General features: G+C 40.4%; 1 protein-coding gene across 8 annotated transcripts in view; it reads right to left on the bottom strand.

The window, feature by feature from the left end:
• The window catches only part of BCAS3 (BCAS3 microtubule associated cell migration factor), a 304,791-nt gene that overhangs the window by 223,575 nt on the left and 64,998 nt on the right, over window positions 1-16,218 (bottom strand). For all 8 annotated transcript variants that reach the window (XM_065647149.1, XM_065647152.1, XM_065647150.1 and 5 more), the window contains exon 14: window positions 1,634-1,767. In XM_065647149.1, the coding sequence (XP_065503221.1) occupies window positions 1,634-1,767 (134 nt within the window). The remainder of the gene's footprint in view (window positions 1-1,633; window positions 1,768-16,218) is intronic.

The following is a 16,218-nucleotide window of genomic DNA, read 5'->3' as shown; positions in this document are numbered from 1 at the left end:
ATTGGTTAGAATTTTCTCTATTTTATACCATTCCAAAAGCTGTACTGTTCACAGCCCAAATGAAAACTGTGTGGCAAACTAGGAAAAAACTTTTACTATGTTGATCCTGAGAATTTTAAGTCAATGCTTTCACAGAGATGCTAATACTATATCCCAAAAAACGTGTATCAATAAAGGTTTCTTCTCTAAGACATGTTATGTTTGGTTTCCAATGTATGCCTTAAAAACAAATTTATAAGCTGTGAAAAAACAGAAGAACTTCTTTGTTGCTAGTGACCGGAGTCGTATGCTTTGGTTTTTGATATTGATTGCAGGATATTTCCCATTTTTTGTGTGAAAGTAGGACAAAAATAACTCAAACATTAAACACATGACAGTACATGCTCTAACAGATTATACAGTATATGTATACACACAGATCTCAATGCCCTTTATATTATTTATAAAACTTACTTGTAAGTACTATATATATTATCCCATAAGGACGGTTTTTCCTAATTTCATCTCACTTTCCAGATTGGTTTTTCCTTCCTATAATAAACCATTGCCTATAACAGGAATTTTCCCAGAATGGCAACAGCAAAGCTTTAGAGTATTTAAACTACCAGTAATTAAAGTCACACATATTGAAAATTATCAACCACTACCACATTAAATGAAGCTTTCAGGTTCTGCTTTTTACAAAGGTAAGGCAAAAAATTTAAGGGAAGCTGCATAACTTGTAGGAAAAAAAGATGGTTTGAAGGAACTATAATCACGGTACCACAATAATCCAGTGTCAGGGTCGTAATCACAGTGCCCAGGGCTTCTCCTTGTCACACCACTTTACATCTGCCAGACTGTCACGAGTCTTTGCTTTCAGTGTGTAATTGCATCAGCAAGTGCAACACTCATTTCTTACCCTGTGGTGACATTTTTATTTATGTATTTAAAGCAGGTTCGTCACCAGTCACTCGATGCTGCCAAGGTGAGGCTATCGTGATGCCCCAGAGCGCCGCAGGGAGGGATTCAAGCACCATGCCCTGCGCTGCTGCTCACACTGAAAAAACTGATCACTCGCTTTTTCCACTCTACCGGTGAGTCAGTTTACTGAGCATTTGTCAAAACAGAATTTCAGACTTTCACCCTATGCTAATCTAGCCCCACTTACTCTTCCATCTTCAAGAGATTTTTAAACTGAGAAGTTAAGTCTGTATCACTACAGTCTCCAACAGGTTCTCCCACTTTTCTAAATTCTAGATAAAAGTTAATCACAGTCATTTGATTAACTCTTCCTTCCAACTCTTTTAATTGTCGATCTTTGGCTTTTACCACCAAACTCTAGCAAAACCTGCCAGTTGCTTCACGGGCACTAGACAAATGTTTAACATGTTCCATGAGAAAAGGTTAAGTACAAACACAGGAAATAATCGGGGCTCTTTGGAGGCAGTGTCATATCTGAATAAATCCGACAGCACCTCTTTGTGAAGGGCAAGAATTTATTATTGTCCAGGTTAAACGCTGTGCTCTTATCCTTTCTGTGGCTATAACATAAGAAAGGCTCTTTGTGTGCTGAAACAAACATTCAAGTGCCAACATACACAAAATGTATAAGGTGTCTGGGGATTATTCTTCAGCAAATAGTTTAACTTACTTTGGCTTCAGTCTCTCCCCTGTGAAGTGTATACAAATGATGGACGGCACTTTGTGATGATGACCAAGGATGTGTCAGTATTTGAAAAACATGGAAATCATGGCCTAATGTGTCAGTAGTGACCAGCAACATTCCTGGGTAAAAAAAAAAAAAACAGAAAAAGAAAAAAGAAACACAAAAGCACAAGAGATTAATCACTGCAAAAGAAGAGCCTTACAAATGTCTATCTAAAAAAGCTAGCGTGGTTACACTTTGTTTTCTAGAAATAAAATAAAACAGTTGCAGAAAATTACTGAATTGAAAGGGATTCACTTCATAAAAATGAATCAGAATTTCAACTAAAATCACGTTAACGGTATTACTGCTTAAGTATTACAACACAAATCTATAGAAGCCAACTAAACAATCTGGGAATATCCCAAGTGACGCTGAGAACTTGTGTAACCAATACGAAGCATTCAAATGATGAATGTTAGAGTGAAACCCCAAAACGCCCTTCGCTAGGGAAGGGCCAGTATAAAAGAGATTGATGTTCCCACAATAACAATTTTTGGAAGAAGAAACATTATCAAAGGCCAGTCAAAACAACCCATCCCAAAAACAATCCTGAAGAAGCATCTTTCTTATAAATGTATATGAAAGAAACTGTCTCATTTATTGCTTGAAAGGCAGCAAATCAGAGTTGAGAGCTTTCAAGTGAAATATTAAATTAGGTACTAACTTCACTGAAATCAGGTCACTGATGGATATAATGAAATGATTAAATTAGAACAGCAGCAGAATCCTAGTAACTTATATATACTATTTTCTTTTTTCTCCCACTACATATCAGTCCATAGCCCTTTTTTTAAACATTTGCAAACATATTTGAAGTAAACTTGCCATAAAAGTTTAAGTTTGTATACCAAAAAGAAGTACTTTTGTACATGTACAAGAAGTACAGCATCATGGCAGAATTTAGGACTACAGTAAACAAACTTCAGATTTCTTTTTATCAATAAAAGTGTCCATATTACCATGCTTATTAATGAAATTTAAGAAGTTATCACCCAAACTAATCCTCCAACATTTAATTAGCATCAAGTACAAAGTGATTTTAGCAATTTAATAGCTACGTTGAAGTACCTTCTAAATAATTTTCAAGGTACTCATCTATTAAAGAAAACCAGGAATTTCCACGTAGCTCTGTTGCGTTGATTCTCCAAAAAAGCATAATTGAAATCTCTTATCCTTCAGGAAGAAAACTTAGGTCTCCACATTTCACACGACACCTACTCCAAGGATAAATTATCTTATTTCTGTCATAAAAGCATTCACTTGCTCAGTTTATTTACACACAGCTCTGTGATTCATCTTTTCTACTCAATTACTGCTACACAAATGTTTGCAGTGTAAGTTTGAACGCCCTCCCATGTTATCATTAAATCCCTAGCATCTGCCACTTTGAAAATTTTAGATTTAAACTGGGAAAAAAAAAAATCATCTTGTGTAAGGAGCAGCAGAGATACACGCTCTTAGTAACGGTGAATTAACTTTTCTACTGAAGCACAACTACAGCATCCCCAGGCGGCTCTCCCGCGTGTTCTCCCTCCTTGGTGATCCTGGAACCCCCCCCAGCCCAAATGGAAAAGTTTCAGCAGCCAAAGCCTTGACCTTCTGGGCCCAGCGTCCCTCCCCAGCATCTCCTCCTCTTCCTCTGAGGCTGAAGGAGGTTTGTGAGCATGTGTCTCGGCTCACGGGAGGAACAGAACAGCCCGGAAACCCCCAAACAGGATCACACATCGCAGACCCTGCGCGACCGTGAACAGGCCTACGCCTCAGGTTCTCCTGAGCGTAACTCCGACATGATAAGGACCTTGTGAATATTAACAAATACTTTCAAGGCTATGAGGCCCGCCAGCAGTAAGGTACAAAATCGGAGAGAAATCCAGATCGCATTTAGAGACAAAATTGCCTCCAAGGTTCCTCCTGAGCTTGCCCACCGCCGCGGGCCACCCACGCTGCACGGAGCCAGCCCCACGGCACCGACACGGCCTCTCCCGGCCGCAGCCCCTCCAGCACACACACTTTCACTGTTACAGGCTGTTACTCCGAGCGCGAGAAATGAAAAGAGAGTTTGTTATGGAGCTAAGAAATCCGTGAGTGCATTTGGGTATTATGTTTGGGCGGTAAGGCATGTGAGTTGAGGTTGGTCTGGATGTTAATGTTGGCTTAACTGGCAATTTCCTTGATTTGTAGTGACTGTGTTGATAGGAAATACAGCTAAAGTTGCTCAAGTGCAAGTCAGCCAAGTCTTTAGTGTGGGATTATGCACACAATTTGCATTAATTCTGTTCTGAAACATCACAAAATACACTTCCCTTCTAGTGAAGTGTGCGGTCCTCAATAATATATAGCATTTCCAGTGGAGAAACTTGGAAGCAAATAGGGGTTTGTGTGCTAGAATTAGGCTGCTGCTATTACTGGAGTGAGGATATTCCAGAAGATCTAATTCAACACAGTAGGATTTATTTTCTGTATTCCCACATTTGCCTCTCTTCACACAGTAAATAGCTTTATATAGAAGTTGAGTGTGCTTTTGGTCCTCTACTTCCAGATGGAAAGGACGTGTAGAGAAGGAGAAGCTGGAAGAGATGAATACATAAGGCTTCTCTCAACAGTCACCAGATGGCCTCAGGAAACCTAGGCTTTTGGTTTTCCTTCCCCCAAAGTGCTACAAGTCTTCTATAAATCCGTAGGCAGAGCTGAGGGCACCCAGAGATCCGAGCGCAGTGTTCCTCACGTGTACCCCATCGCATGGCACACGGAAATGAAGATCATTAAAAAAAAAACAACAAACAAACTTCAAACGAGCCAAAAATCTGTCTGGAAGCTGGAGACAGAAAACTGCGTAGTAATTGTGAGCCAGGGAAAACAGGAATTACCATCCCGCGCTGCCCATCAAATCCATCGCTTGTGTAGCTGCCTGGGATGTCCTTTCCAATATTAGCTGGAGACACAGGTGTCTGCGGATGGGGCGATAAACCCCACTGGTCGCAGACCTGATTTAATTCCACCCTTCTCCTCACAAAGATACTTTTCCCAACTCTGTGATCTCTATGTAACCCCAGCAGGGCATTGCTAGTGAGCTCTGTTTGGGACCCTGCAGTGTCACATCCATCACACAAATCCATAAAGCCAACGGTGGTACCTGGTTGTTCTTTCAATTACATACGACATACATTGCAGCTCTAAGTGTGCTCGCCTATCTGCAGGTCTGATCAGCTCCAGATCATGTACAGGGTTCTCAATGCCATAATTATCTGCATTGCCTTCAGGTTTTTTGGGTTTCGTGTTTGGTTGGTTGGTTTTGGTTATTTTGTTGGGTTTTTTTTTCTTGTTCTGGTGGGGTTTTTTTTCCTCTTTTTGCCAACTTGAAGGAGTAGAGAGGTGAAAGATAATACATTTGCAGGTGGAAAAGAATTGGCTTAAAATAGAAAGATGGGTGGTATCTGATCTGGCAGTGTTGCATGGCTCATCTAAAATCCTGCTGGCTGTTACTGTTTGGAATAAATGCATTTTATTAGAGGGAAGCCAAGGGAAAACAGGCCCTTCGCTGACTATTGCTGACTATTTTTCACTAAGTTAAAGGAGGACTTTCCATATTCGCATTTGCATTTGAAATACAAATCTATACTTGCTGTCCCAAGCACAACACAATGATGCGAAAGAACATGCATTTATAAAACAGCATTTTGAAATACCTTGCTCCCGTTATTCAAACAATAAATCAGTGACGTTTCAGAACATTTGACTTGGGGTTTGGGGTGGTATTTCCCAGCTCTCATTACTTCACACTGAAGAATCGGTTTTCAGTTATTACAGCTCAGCCATTTCTTGTCTGTCTCCATCTCCCTGCAACCCCCCAGCAGAAACGCCTCATTTCCCAGCAGAGGAACTTGAACTTGAATCTGGGTCGTTCCCTCACTTTCACTTTCAAGTGCAGGAAGCTTTGGTTCAGTTTTCTAAAGGACCTCATGACAGTTTTCCCAAAAAGTCGTTTAGACGGAAATATGGGTTAAAGCTGTTGTGAGTTCAGTCCAGAATGTTTTCTCTTCTGATGTACTTTATGTATGAATAATCATAGATGAAAAGTGAATAATTCTCAAGGATTTCCTGCTTATTTTTCAAACTGGCATTAATCCCTGTTTAACAGATAACATCTGAAATCAATTGAAAGTCTTGCATACACAGAACCCAGTGGAAATTTATGTGTAAAGCAGGTATTACTTAGTACGTATCTCACTGCAAAAACTCTGATTTTGCTTATCCATAATATGAGGGGTGCAGCGAGGTTAAATTAATGACTGCTTTATTGTGTGGTTTTTCAAATCCACAGAGATGATGAAAATCCAGTTTAAAAGGAAAATATACCCTCGACTGGAAAAAAAAAAAAAAAAACCAAAAAAACCCCACACAACCAAAAAACAAACTGAAGCTTTGTTTAACCTGACAGATACATTTACCCCAATTTACAGCTTCCTACTTTTCACGCATTGTTCGGGAAGCTAAGCTTCTTTAAGATAGAAATGTTAAAAACTGCAGCGAATATCTGCATAAAAGGCAAAACTCATACAGATGTAGACTGTGGGTTAAGAGCTATTTATGCAGTATCAGAAGACTAAACCAGACTCTGGCCTAGCCATAAACTAAACCCACGCCCTAAATGAGGTGCCAAGCCACAAAAAGCATTTGCGTCAACTGGGAATACAAGGAAAAGAAGGACTTCTAATTATAGGGCCTGGAAGCGGAAGCCCAGAGCGATTAGGAGTTTAGGCGCTGCTGTATGTTTATCTGGGAGCTTCCTCTCGCTCGCTCTCAGCCCGGCTTTGATAGATGAGGCTTGGCCTGCAGGGCGGGACTGAAGCTGCCCACGGTACAGAGAGTTCTCCGCCATCCCAAGGAGACCGAGCCCGAATCCTCCAGGCTTCTGTGGCCGTGTAGGAACATAACTCTCTGCAGCGAGGCGTCAGCTGGTTAGCCCAACCGGCTCAATTACAGAGCAGCAAATCTCTGCTGGGTACTCGCTATAAAATCTGGGAAACCTGAGTAGCCTAAGCATCTCCACCACATCCTATTTATAACACCTATCTAATTGCATAGTTGTTTATTATACGCATACAAATGAGGTACGCGCAATTTTGCCCCGGGTTTGAGTTTCAGGAGTAACTCCACTTTAAATAATGCCATCTTTCAGACTTGCCTCCCCGAACGATGTCATTCTGTAATTACACACTGAAGAACTCCACACGTTCAAGCTGCCTTGGATTTGTTCGAAAAACACTAAGGGCACAACTGTTTGGAAGGCAGGCACACATCTGCACGAAGGGAACAGATATTCGCGGATATACTTCATTTAAGAACACAACTCTTCCATTTCCAGGCATGCAGAGCCCTATAGAGACCTGCAGAGCCATCACGCAAATACGCTGTTTGCATGAACAGTGAGGGAAAAGAGTACAAACTTCTCAGATTTTTTTTTTTTTTTTAAATATGAGCAGAGATACCACGCAACGGTAACACTACACTGTGCAGGTTTTCAAACGGCAGGATCAGAGAGCCCCTTATAGAGCCCATAGGCATCGTGCTTGGCATGCAGATGGTATAGATCTCCCTTCCACCGCCGCTCCCTGGCTAACGCGCTCACGTACGTCTCTTGTTAAGACAAAGTTTACATGGTCCACGGTTTCATGAAACGTATGACCTGACCTATGAACAGTAGCTTTATTTATACCCAGCTCTTTTCTGAGGCTGATGCCAGTCAAAATATAGCCAAATATTAGTGCTAGGAAGCCCATGGGTACTTCAAATGTAACACATGTGCCACAGTTACAAAATCTGGTCTCAAAAAAACTAAATAAGGAGAATCTGATTTTTAACAACAAAATTCACCAAGAAATAAACACGAGTATATAAAGATATCCAAAATATTTAGAAATACATATTAAAAAAACCCAGCAAGTCGAAAGAAAGATAAGAAAAATAAAAAATTTTGTGAATAAATACCTATGTCTGGAGATCTCTATACACTGTAACACACTTAGGACAATCCTATATATAGTCTGAATATCTGGAGCTTGGGGTGGATGTATGGAAGCCGTCAGACATTTACCACGTCCAACAGATGGCTCAACGGTATGTTTTATATAGGAAAATACTATCCGCCAGTTTCCAACACTAACTGACTACAGCTGATGGCCCAATAAATACCCAGACTTGATCAGGACGGGTTTCTCCCTCCCGAAACAAAAGGACAAACACAGCTGAGTAAATGAGGGCAAAAAGATCAAAGGGAACAGAGTCCCCTTTTCTTTTAACCCTGCTTGGAATCCTTCAAAAAATGGGTACGGATCCACAGCCGCATCCCTACGTCAGTGCTTTGGGGTCTGGTAGTTGCAGAGATTGCAGTAAACATTTTTACTGCTGAAATACATTATCTGCAGAGCTCTTGCCACCATAATTTCACCCTTTTTATACAGTTGTGCATCTTTAATCTGAAAGGAAGTTAACGACTTGTTAACGATGTCTGCTGTGCTAAATGACTGGTTTGATACTTTAATGTATTTTAGAATTAATTACTAATCCATCAGGTATCAAAACTAAGTATATTCAGCAATAGTGATACCCAAACAAATCAAGGCTTACAAGTGCACCCACATGCTCCTTTAATATACTCAGCATTAAACTAAACTTATTTACCTGCAAATCTGACAAATTTTAACAAAATGTAAAATTTCTATGGAAAGGTGACTAAAATTTCCATACAATGATGATCACAAAAAGATGACTAAAGAACCTCCAACAAAATCTGAAATTTTCTGTCGTAGCATAGAAAGCAACCATGGATAATATTAGATTAGGACAACTGTACATTTTTAATGCTTAAAAAAACCCTAAGGCCCTAACATTTCCTTTCTCTTAAAAGTTAGGAATAGACTACAAAAATCACTGAAACTGTTAGAAAAGTTACAGAAACAGCACATACTGGAAAAGACCAGAGGCCTAAGACGAACCCCCTCAAGGCCTCGTATCCAAGCAAGACTTTTTGGTAGCCATGAAAAAAGCCTTTGTTTAAATCGTAGCTATCTGAAATGTAGTAATTATTTAACAGAGAATTTAAAGGACCAAGAATTTCCTAAATTTATATCCTAAAGTCTTCCACCTTCAGGTAGGAAATGCTCTAGAGTTAAGCAAGTATTTCTAGAAAAAGAAAATCAGTTTCCTGCGGGGAGGCATCGAGGAAGGAGGAAAAAAAGAACGTACACAGATGGAATGCAAAAGTGCAGAAGAGAACAGCGCTGAAATTACTTCGTGAAGAGGGAATTCTCATTGATGTCAGCCCGGCTAATTACGATAACGAGACAATTTTTTTTGCCGTCATTCAAAGCGCACCTCATGTTAAACCAGACTAGATTTAAACTTCTGATGCCAAACAATTCCACCGCTGACACCTCCCCTTTGCGAAGCACACAGCAACGCCAGCAAGCTGGAGAACGCGAATTATTTCTCACCTTCTGGCCCAGCATTCGCGATACAGACAGTCTTTGTAACTACAATTCATCGAATACGATGCCGTTACGTCAATTTTAATACGTTTGTCTTCAAAGGCAATAAGTCAAGTTGAAAAACCAAAGTCAAAATAAACAAGAGAAAAATAAATAATTACTCTGTCATTAAATAATGACAGCTCATTTTACTCTCGATGACACATCTGGGAAGGCGATGTTCCTGAACGAGATTCATCTTGCAGATTTGAGAAGAAAGCTGCGGCCATTGGAAAAGTCCAGGCACAGAGCAGCTGCTGGTTGCAGCCCCATCAGTGCTGCAATAAATAAATTTATACAGCACTTGCCATTATAAAAGATATCTCCAAACCTTAACTCATCCACATGTTTAATAGAAGACTGATTGCACACCTTAGGTAGGAAAAACAGAAAGAAAACACAAATTCTCTTAGTCTGTGAGGTGCTATCGGTGCTTCCCAACAATCAAATTAGGTATTTTTCTGCCCACTTGCTCTGATCAATGGGAAAAACTTGTGCAGAGACATTCTAATTTAAACCTCTTTAACTATTAACTCAAGGCCACCATCACATTTCAATATAGAACATTTAAATAATCAGAGGAATTTCAGGTCCGTTAAAGGTGCAGTCAGGCATCTAAAGGGGTATACAGTTTAATCTGGTTTACTGCTGGTCCAACATTAATTTTCACATTATTAATGGATGGAAAAGCTCTTTTGGAGCCAAGGAAGCGTAATTATTTAAAATTTTAGATGTGTTGCATTTCACAGCTCTGAGCTGCTAAGCTGGCAGGAGTAACGCTTCAGGAAAGCAGATAGTTTATTTACCGCATTTACAAGAAAACCCCCAGATATTTATAAAACGGCACCATTTCTAAGCTATTTACTATTGAGTATCTTATTTGAAGTTTCCTTCTTTGACATTAAAATTACCATAATCAAACAACAACGAAGTCAAAGCACAAAAGTGACCTGAATTTGACGTGTGATTTACTGGCGTCAGCACTGGATTAAGAGTTGGGGATCCTGCGGAATATTCTTCCCTGGCACCGAGTTACCGTGTGACTTGGAGTGACAGCTTCTCCATCCTTCAGTTTCCCTCAAATCAGCCTTCAATCCCCAGCGTTACAAGTTTGAACTTCTCACAGTTCATTTTCAACACACTTTTTTTTTCTTTTTAACCTGTCTTCTTCTATCAAACTGGTTTGAAATTGGACCCAGAGCTTTGATTTCTGCTCTTTGTTTTCTCCACTGTTTGCAAACTTCTTTTCCATCCCGTCTCCCTCGCGCTGCTGGAATTCTGCCACTATTCATCCAGCTGCCATGGCCTGAAAAGTCTCGCGCTTCACCACCAATTTGTTTCTTCTTCTCTAAACCTATTTCTTCAGAATTTTTCTTACCACCTTGCCCTCGACTCCACAAGGATCAAGTCCTACATCCCCATCTCTTCCCTGTTCAAGAACTCATCCCATTCTGAATTTGCAAGGTACCTCTATGAATTTACACTTTTCTATTCAACATTCGGATGTCATATATATTCTTTATGTATATTAGAATATACCTCCCCCATCCAACCAGTGTTAAAGTTGGTGCTACTGCCAAACGGAGGGTGTACTTAGCTACAGCTACAGGCATTTTTTACGTAGTTATAGTATTTCCAGTTTGGTTTTAAGGGCTTGTACTGAAAAATATTGCACCTTTTGCTCCTCCTAAAATGGTAAGAAGCCGTGACAGAATCCTGTAGCTGGCAAACACTTCTTTGAATGCATTTAAGATGTATAGAAAAAAGCTTTTATTGAAAAAGGCTGTCCCGAGGGACCACCACTAAGCCTTTGTAACAAATTGTCCTTTCCAGAGGCTCTAAGTCTAGTTACTTGTCTTAACAAATTGGCGACTGAAGCACAACCTCTAAAAAAAAAAAAAAATCAAATAGAGGATAATTCTCATATTTCCTGGCTACCCACAGCCACCTACTGGAGTTTTTGTAGATACAGTTCTTGGTATCGAAGCCTTCGCTCCACGGCGTAACCGAGAACCAGGGCACAAACCTTATAGGGACTGTGATGAATGATTCAGAATTAAACAAACTCCGAACAGATGCGCAAGCTTCTACTCTGAACCAGGATCCCAAAACAACACCAGTAACAGATACACTGAGACATGTGCTCCAGTAACAGGGAATAAAAGCTGCTCATCGGTGTCCAACGCTACAGTCCAGGCCCAGCCTGGCTAGTCCCGGATCAACAGCAAGAGTGAAAATCTGAAACTAGGAGGTTCAAAACCCTGTATGGAGAACGGGGTCCATGAGCAGCCCAGATTTCACCAACGATCACAGGTGAAGACAAAGGAATTAAGACCCTAATACGATTTCCTGTTCTGCCCAAATAGCTCAGCCCAGCTTCCAAAATCAGCCGCTACATCGGGCTGTGGGGCTTGAGGCTCCTGCGGCAAGTGGAACCACCCAGGAACACGAGAGCTCAGCTCACTCCGGGGATGCACAGGACAGGGATAATGTCCCTGCATCCTCTAAAATCAAACACGGTATTTGAATATCGAGACTCTCAGAATTAGTGGACGTACCTAAAATTTAGGTCTAATTTCCCCTCGCTTTACCTTAGCTATAAGTTGTGAAAGTGACAGCGTAAAATGCAAGGAGGGTGTAACTTCACTTCTGAAAAAAAAAAAGAAAAAAGAAGAAGAAAATAAAAATAATAATTTAAAAAATACTGGGGCTGCTGCTCAGTTGTGACCCACGCATCGTGTCAAATGGTAAAAACATGTTGTACCTTCCTCGGCAAACACCAGAGGATCTGGGCCTTCCTCCCTCCGCAGGGACATGAGCAAGAAACTCACTGACCCACGCGCGAGATAAATGACCAGCCTGTCCATTAACCAGCCAATTGCACAGAATGAAATTACGTTAGGCACAAGAAAATGAACATGACTTTAAAGCGTTCATTAAAACTGTCACCAACCATCTCAAATTTAACCTACAAAGCACAGCTATCATCTATGTATCATACAAAAAGCTTGCCAAAAAACACAATTAACCTGTGCAATGATCAATAATTTTGATATACAGTAAATTTTTGGTTTTAATTGGAATACCTAAAATTGATTAGAAAGTATTCTCCTAGACATGAAAAGAAACCAGCTAATGTTTGGTCACACATTTGTTCGTTAAAAACGTGAGTGCTGGAGAATATGTTTGTATCAGGGACAAAAATTGCCCGAACCAGACAGCACTTTCTTAGGCACCAGACAGAAGTTTTACAATCACAAAACCACGTGATTTCCACTTAAAAACTGGATTGTATCAATATCTTCAATGTTTTTATTGGAATCAAAATCTCAAACATGGAAAGCAAAAATTATGATTGATTAGTTACGCCTTGATCCACCTTCCTCCGCTCTTCCAGTGTCTCCAGCAAACGGCCTTTGGGTAACACACGGATTTATTTGTTGTGTCAAGTTGAGTCCAATCAATGACTCAAGTTCAAGAATATTCATCCTTGTGCTTCATACTTCTATAAATCCTGGAAAATCCCAATTTTATGACCATAAACCATCCCAAATAAACAGAATCCACGTGTCAGCTACAACACCGACTCCAAATACTGAGAAATAGGTTCCTTTTTCAGCTAATCGTCAAAAATTCCGTCCCACACGAGCCGCATTTTGTAGGCAGAAGATTCTACTGTAGGCAACATATTTTTGCCCTAAAAAAAATTAATGAAGATAGAAACAGAATTAAAAACCAGGGGGTTTGGTTATTTCCAGGCCTGTTGATAACATTTGCTACAGCAAGAGGAGCAGCTGGTCAAGATGCAAGGGCTGAACCAACTGTTCCCATCACATGGAACAGCCCCGCGTCACTTACACTCTTTGTATTTAGGAGGCAGGTGAAAAGAAATTCTGTAACTTCCAGCCCTGGGAAATCTGCATCAAACCCTTGATGGATGCAACATTCAAAATCCAAATAATTGAGTTTTTATCTTCTTTGAAATACTAGTAAGAAATGTCTATATATTAAAAATACATACATTCCACATTTCAAGTAAAAGTTAAAATAAAAAATTCAATACTTTTAGCTTCTCCATTTATAAAACTTCATTAGGCTTGGCGTGTTTATAAAATTTTCTGTTTTCCTAGAAGGTGGAGCAGAAACTTACAGTTTGTCATGAAATTCGGCCGATAGAAACAGTAAATGTAAGGTAAAAACCAATCTGCCTGGAACTGATTTCTGAAACACTGATCTTATTTCCTTCCGTATGGATTCTATTTTTATTGTATTATCTCTGGCTGTATAGAACTAGCGCAAGTGTGGACAACAATGTATTTAGCAACTACTGTTCAGCTTTAGCACAAATAAAATGTCTATAATTTACTTTTAAATGCGGTGAGGGCAATTCACTAAAATAAAAACTACAGCCCCATAGACTCTAAAGTTACTCTTAAAAGCATGTATAACAATTTCTGTAGTAGGAATAGATGCGTATAATAATTTACGCACAAGTTGGTTTTAATTATGACAGTTCATAAAGGCCTTTATACCTCCGACCTGTCAAAACGAAGAGAACAATTCTTAGTTTTGAACATGATAAAAATCCATAGAAGGATCCTCCCTTCTGGCCTCCTGAAAAACGAGACCCGTTAGCACGTCCAGTTTGCTAAGAGGACTAAAAAGCAGATTCCGGGATGCTGCCCGGTTGTGCCATTTACAGCTGTGACACTGGGGAAGGTCCCTCCGAGGTGAGTCGGTGCCGGTCGGGAGGCACCGGCTCTGCCCCGACCAGCCCGGGGCTGCCAACAGCACAAACGCTGCCATTAAAATATTTGTTCTAATTCTGACCTCAGAGTCACAGCTAATAAACAAGAAAGGCAGCGAGAAATTGAAAAACAAACTCGACACAGCTGTCGGACTGGACATTTCACAACTGCGTTTAACTGCGTCCTTTAATTTCGGGTCTATGAATAGCAGCCGCTCGCCACAGCTCGCATGCCAGTCGCTCAGCCCGGCCCTGTTTGCTTTTGAGTTCATTTTGCAGCCTTAGTCCGTCGTGTAAGTTTTCCTGGGTTTTTAATTTTTCCTTTGAGATGCAGTCTGCAAACAATGGCCGGCCATCCGCTGGTGGGGTCTCACTTGAACGCGTCCTAGCGATGGCTTGCATTTGTATCGTTCTTCCATAACCCTCCTCACACAGAAGGTGAGCAGATTGAACGCATGGCTAAAAATCCAAACAGGAGTGACCTTATCTTCACTAAGTCACAAAAGCAACCACTGGCATCTACAGCATTATATAAATAAATCATTATTTTGACATATAATAAAGTGTAGAGAAAAACTGTGTCAGCTTCCTACGGAAGAGAAGGATACACAAAATACTCATATTCTGGCAATTAAAAAAAGGAAAAAAAGCAAACAAGTAACACTGCCAAGTCACCTGAACTTGCGATCAGATTTATGAAGCACACTTCCAAAACCAGAATGTTACAGAGGAAGCGTGTCCATGGCCAGGAGAAACACCGTCCCCACACCTGACAGCACGACTGCAAAGAGAGCACATTAAGGAGCCTCACATCATAATTTTTATTTTTACCACTAGAATAAGGACCCGGTAAGCATTTCAGGTCTGTTTCCAGAAGATTCAATCAGCAACAAATGCCAAAGGAGGACCAGTTCTTTTTCACTTTTATTGAACTACTACATATCTTACCTATTAAAATGAAAAATGTTAAGCAGAGAGGCAATAACAACATACGCAGGGACTGGCTTTTGGAAATTCCATAGGACTGTGGGATTTGTAGAGGAGATGCCTGGCTGACAGTTTTCAGCTGCAGCACAAACCCTCCCTCCGCACTCCAAAAACCCCAGTGACCCACTCCCCCAGTAACCAGCACAACTCTTCGAAAACTAAAATTTGATGTATACAGGAAAACACACAGAGAAAACCTAAGCTACCAGGAACTGCAGTTTGTCTCCTTTTGTTTTTCCCTTTCTAATGTTAAACATGATTTGCTCTACGTCTTAGATTGCAACTTTTACAGTCTCCACAAAACAACCGACCCAGAAGGAAGCTTTTATTAACGTAAGGGTCTGGAAAAGGTAACCAGGGACATGCTGCGCAACTTTATGAGAACAGCTATGGTGCCCCCTAAGTATACTCAGAAATGATCCTTCAAGTTTGTTATTTTAATTATTTTCCTAACACAATCCTGTAAGTTTTTACAGACCCGAATACCTGTGCGGCTCATGGGCTCTTGGGATGAGACATGATGAAATTAAGCTTTTTGCTCAGCCATACAGGATAAAATAGTTCACTGAAACAGGTCGGTGCTCCCCGTTTGCAGTCGCTGTGTTTGCTGTGTAGTGATGCTGCAGCAGAAGTGGTTTTTCACTCCAACCAGCCCATAGACAAAGACGGTATCAAAAGCCACCTCTTGTTTTGTTCTGCTTTGTAATGAGATCAGCTCGACTGGCAATATACCACTATATAATGGATTAAGATGATGTTACTTACAACACTGGCTTCAAACAGAATTCTGCCTTGATGTTAAATAAAGCCCAGAGAGCCCTGTGTGGAGAGCGGCTTTCACAGCGCAGGCAGCCCAGCTCCCAGTCCAACTGGTTTGATATTCCTGTCCCCAGAACAGGCAGCAGGACTCAATACTTGGCTGTGAATCAGCCCCCCTGCAAATACCTCCGACAGAATTTGCAATCAGTCAAAAATAACACCAATTAGAATAAGTGTTTTGCCATCAGGTATCTTATGGCACCATTAGATCTAAGGTAACAGTCCGCTGTATGATCTACAAAGGATTGTAATTTTAGTACCTGAGCAAACCAAAAGAACTTGATTATGCTACAAGTAATCCAATAATATGCAAGTATATCCTTCGATATAAAAAGGAACAAGCTAATTTGCTTTTGCATAAACATTGTTTCCCTTAAATTTACACAATTATAAAAATAGTCTTAAGAAGGCACTTCATTAATACCTATAAAGCATTTTAATTTAAGCAG

Source organism: Caloenas nicobarica, chromosome 17 (assembly GCF_036013445.1).
Source record: "Caloenas nicobarica isolate bCalNic1 chromosome 17, bCalNic1.hap1, whole genome shotgun sequence".
In the NCBI taxonomy this organism is placed as follows: domain Eukaryota; kingdom Metazoa; phylum Chordata; class Aves; order Columbiformes; family Columbidae; genus Caloenas; species Caloenas nicobarica.
This window is presented reverse-complemented; position numbering and strand designations above follow the sequence as displayed.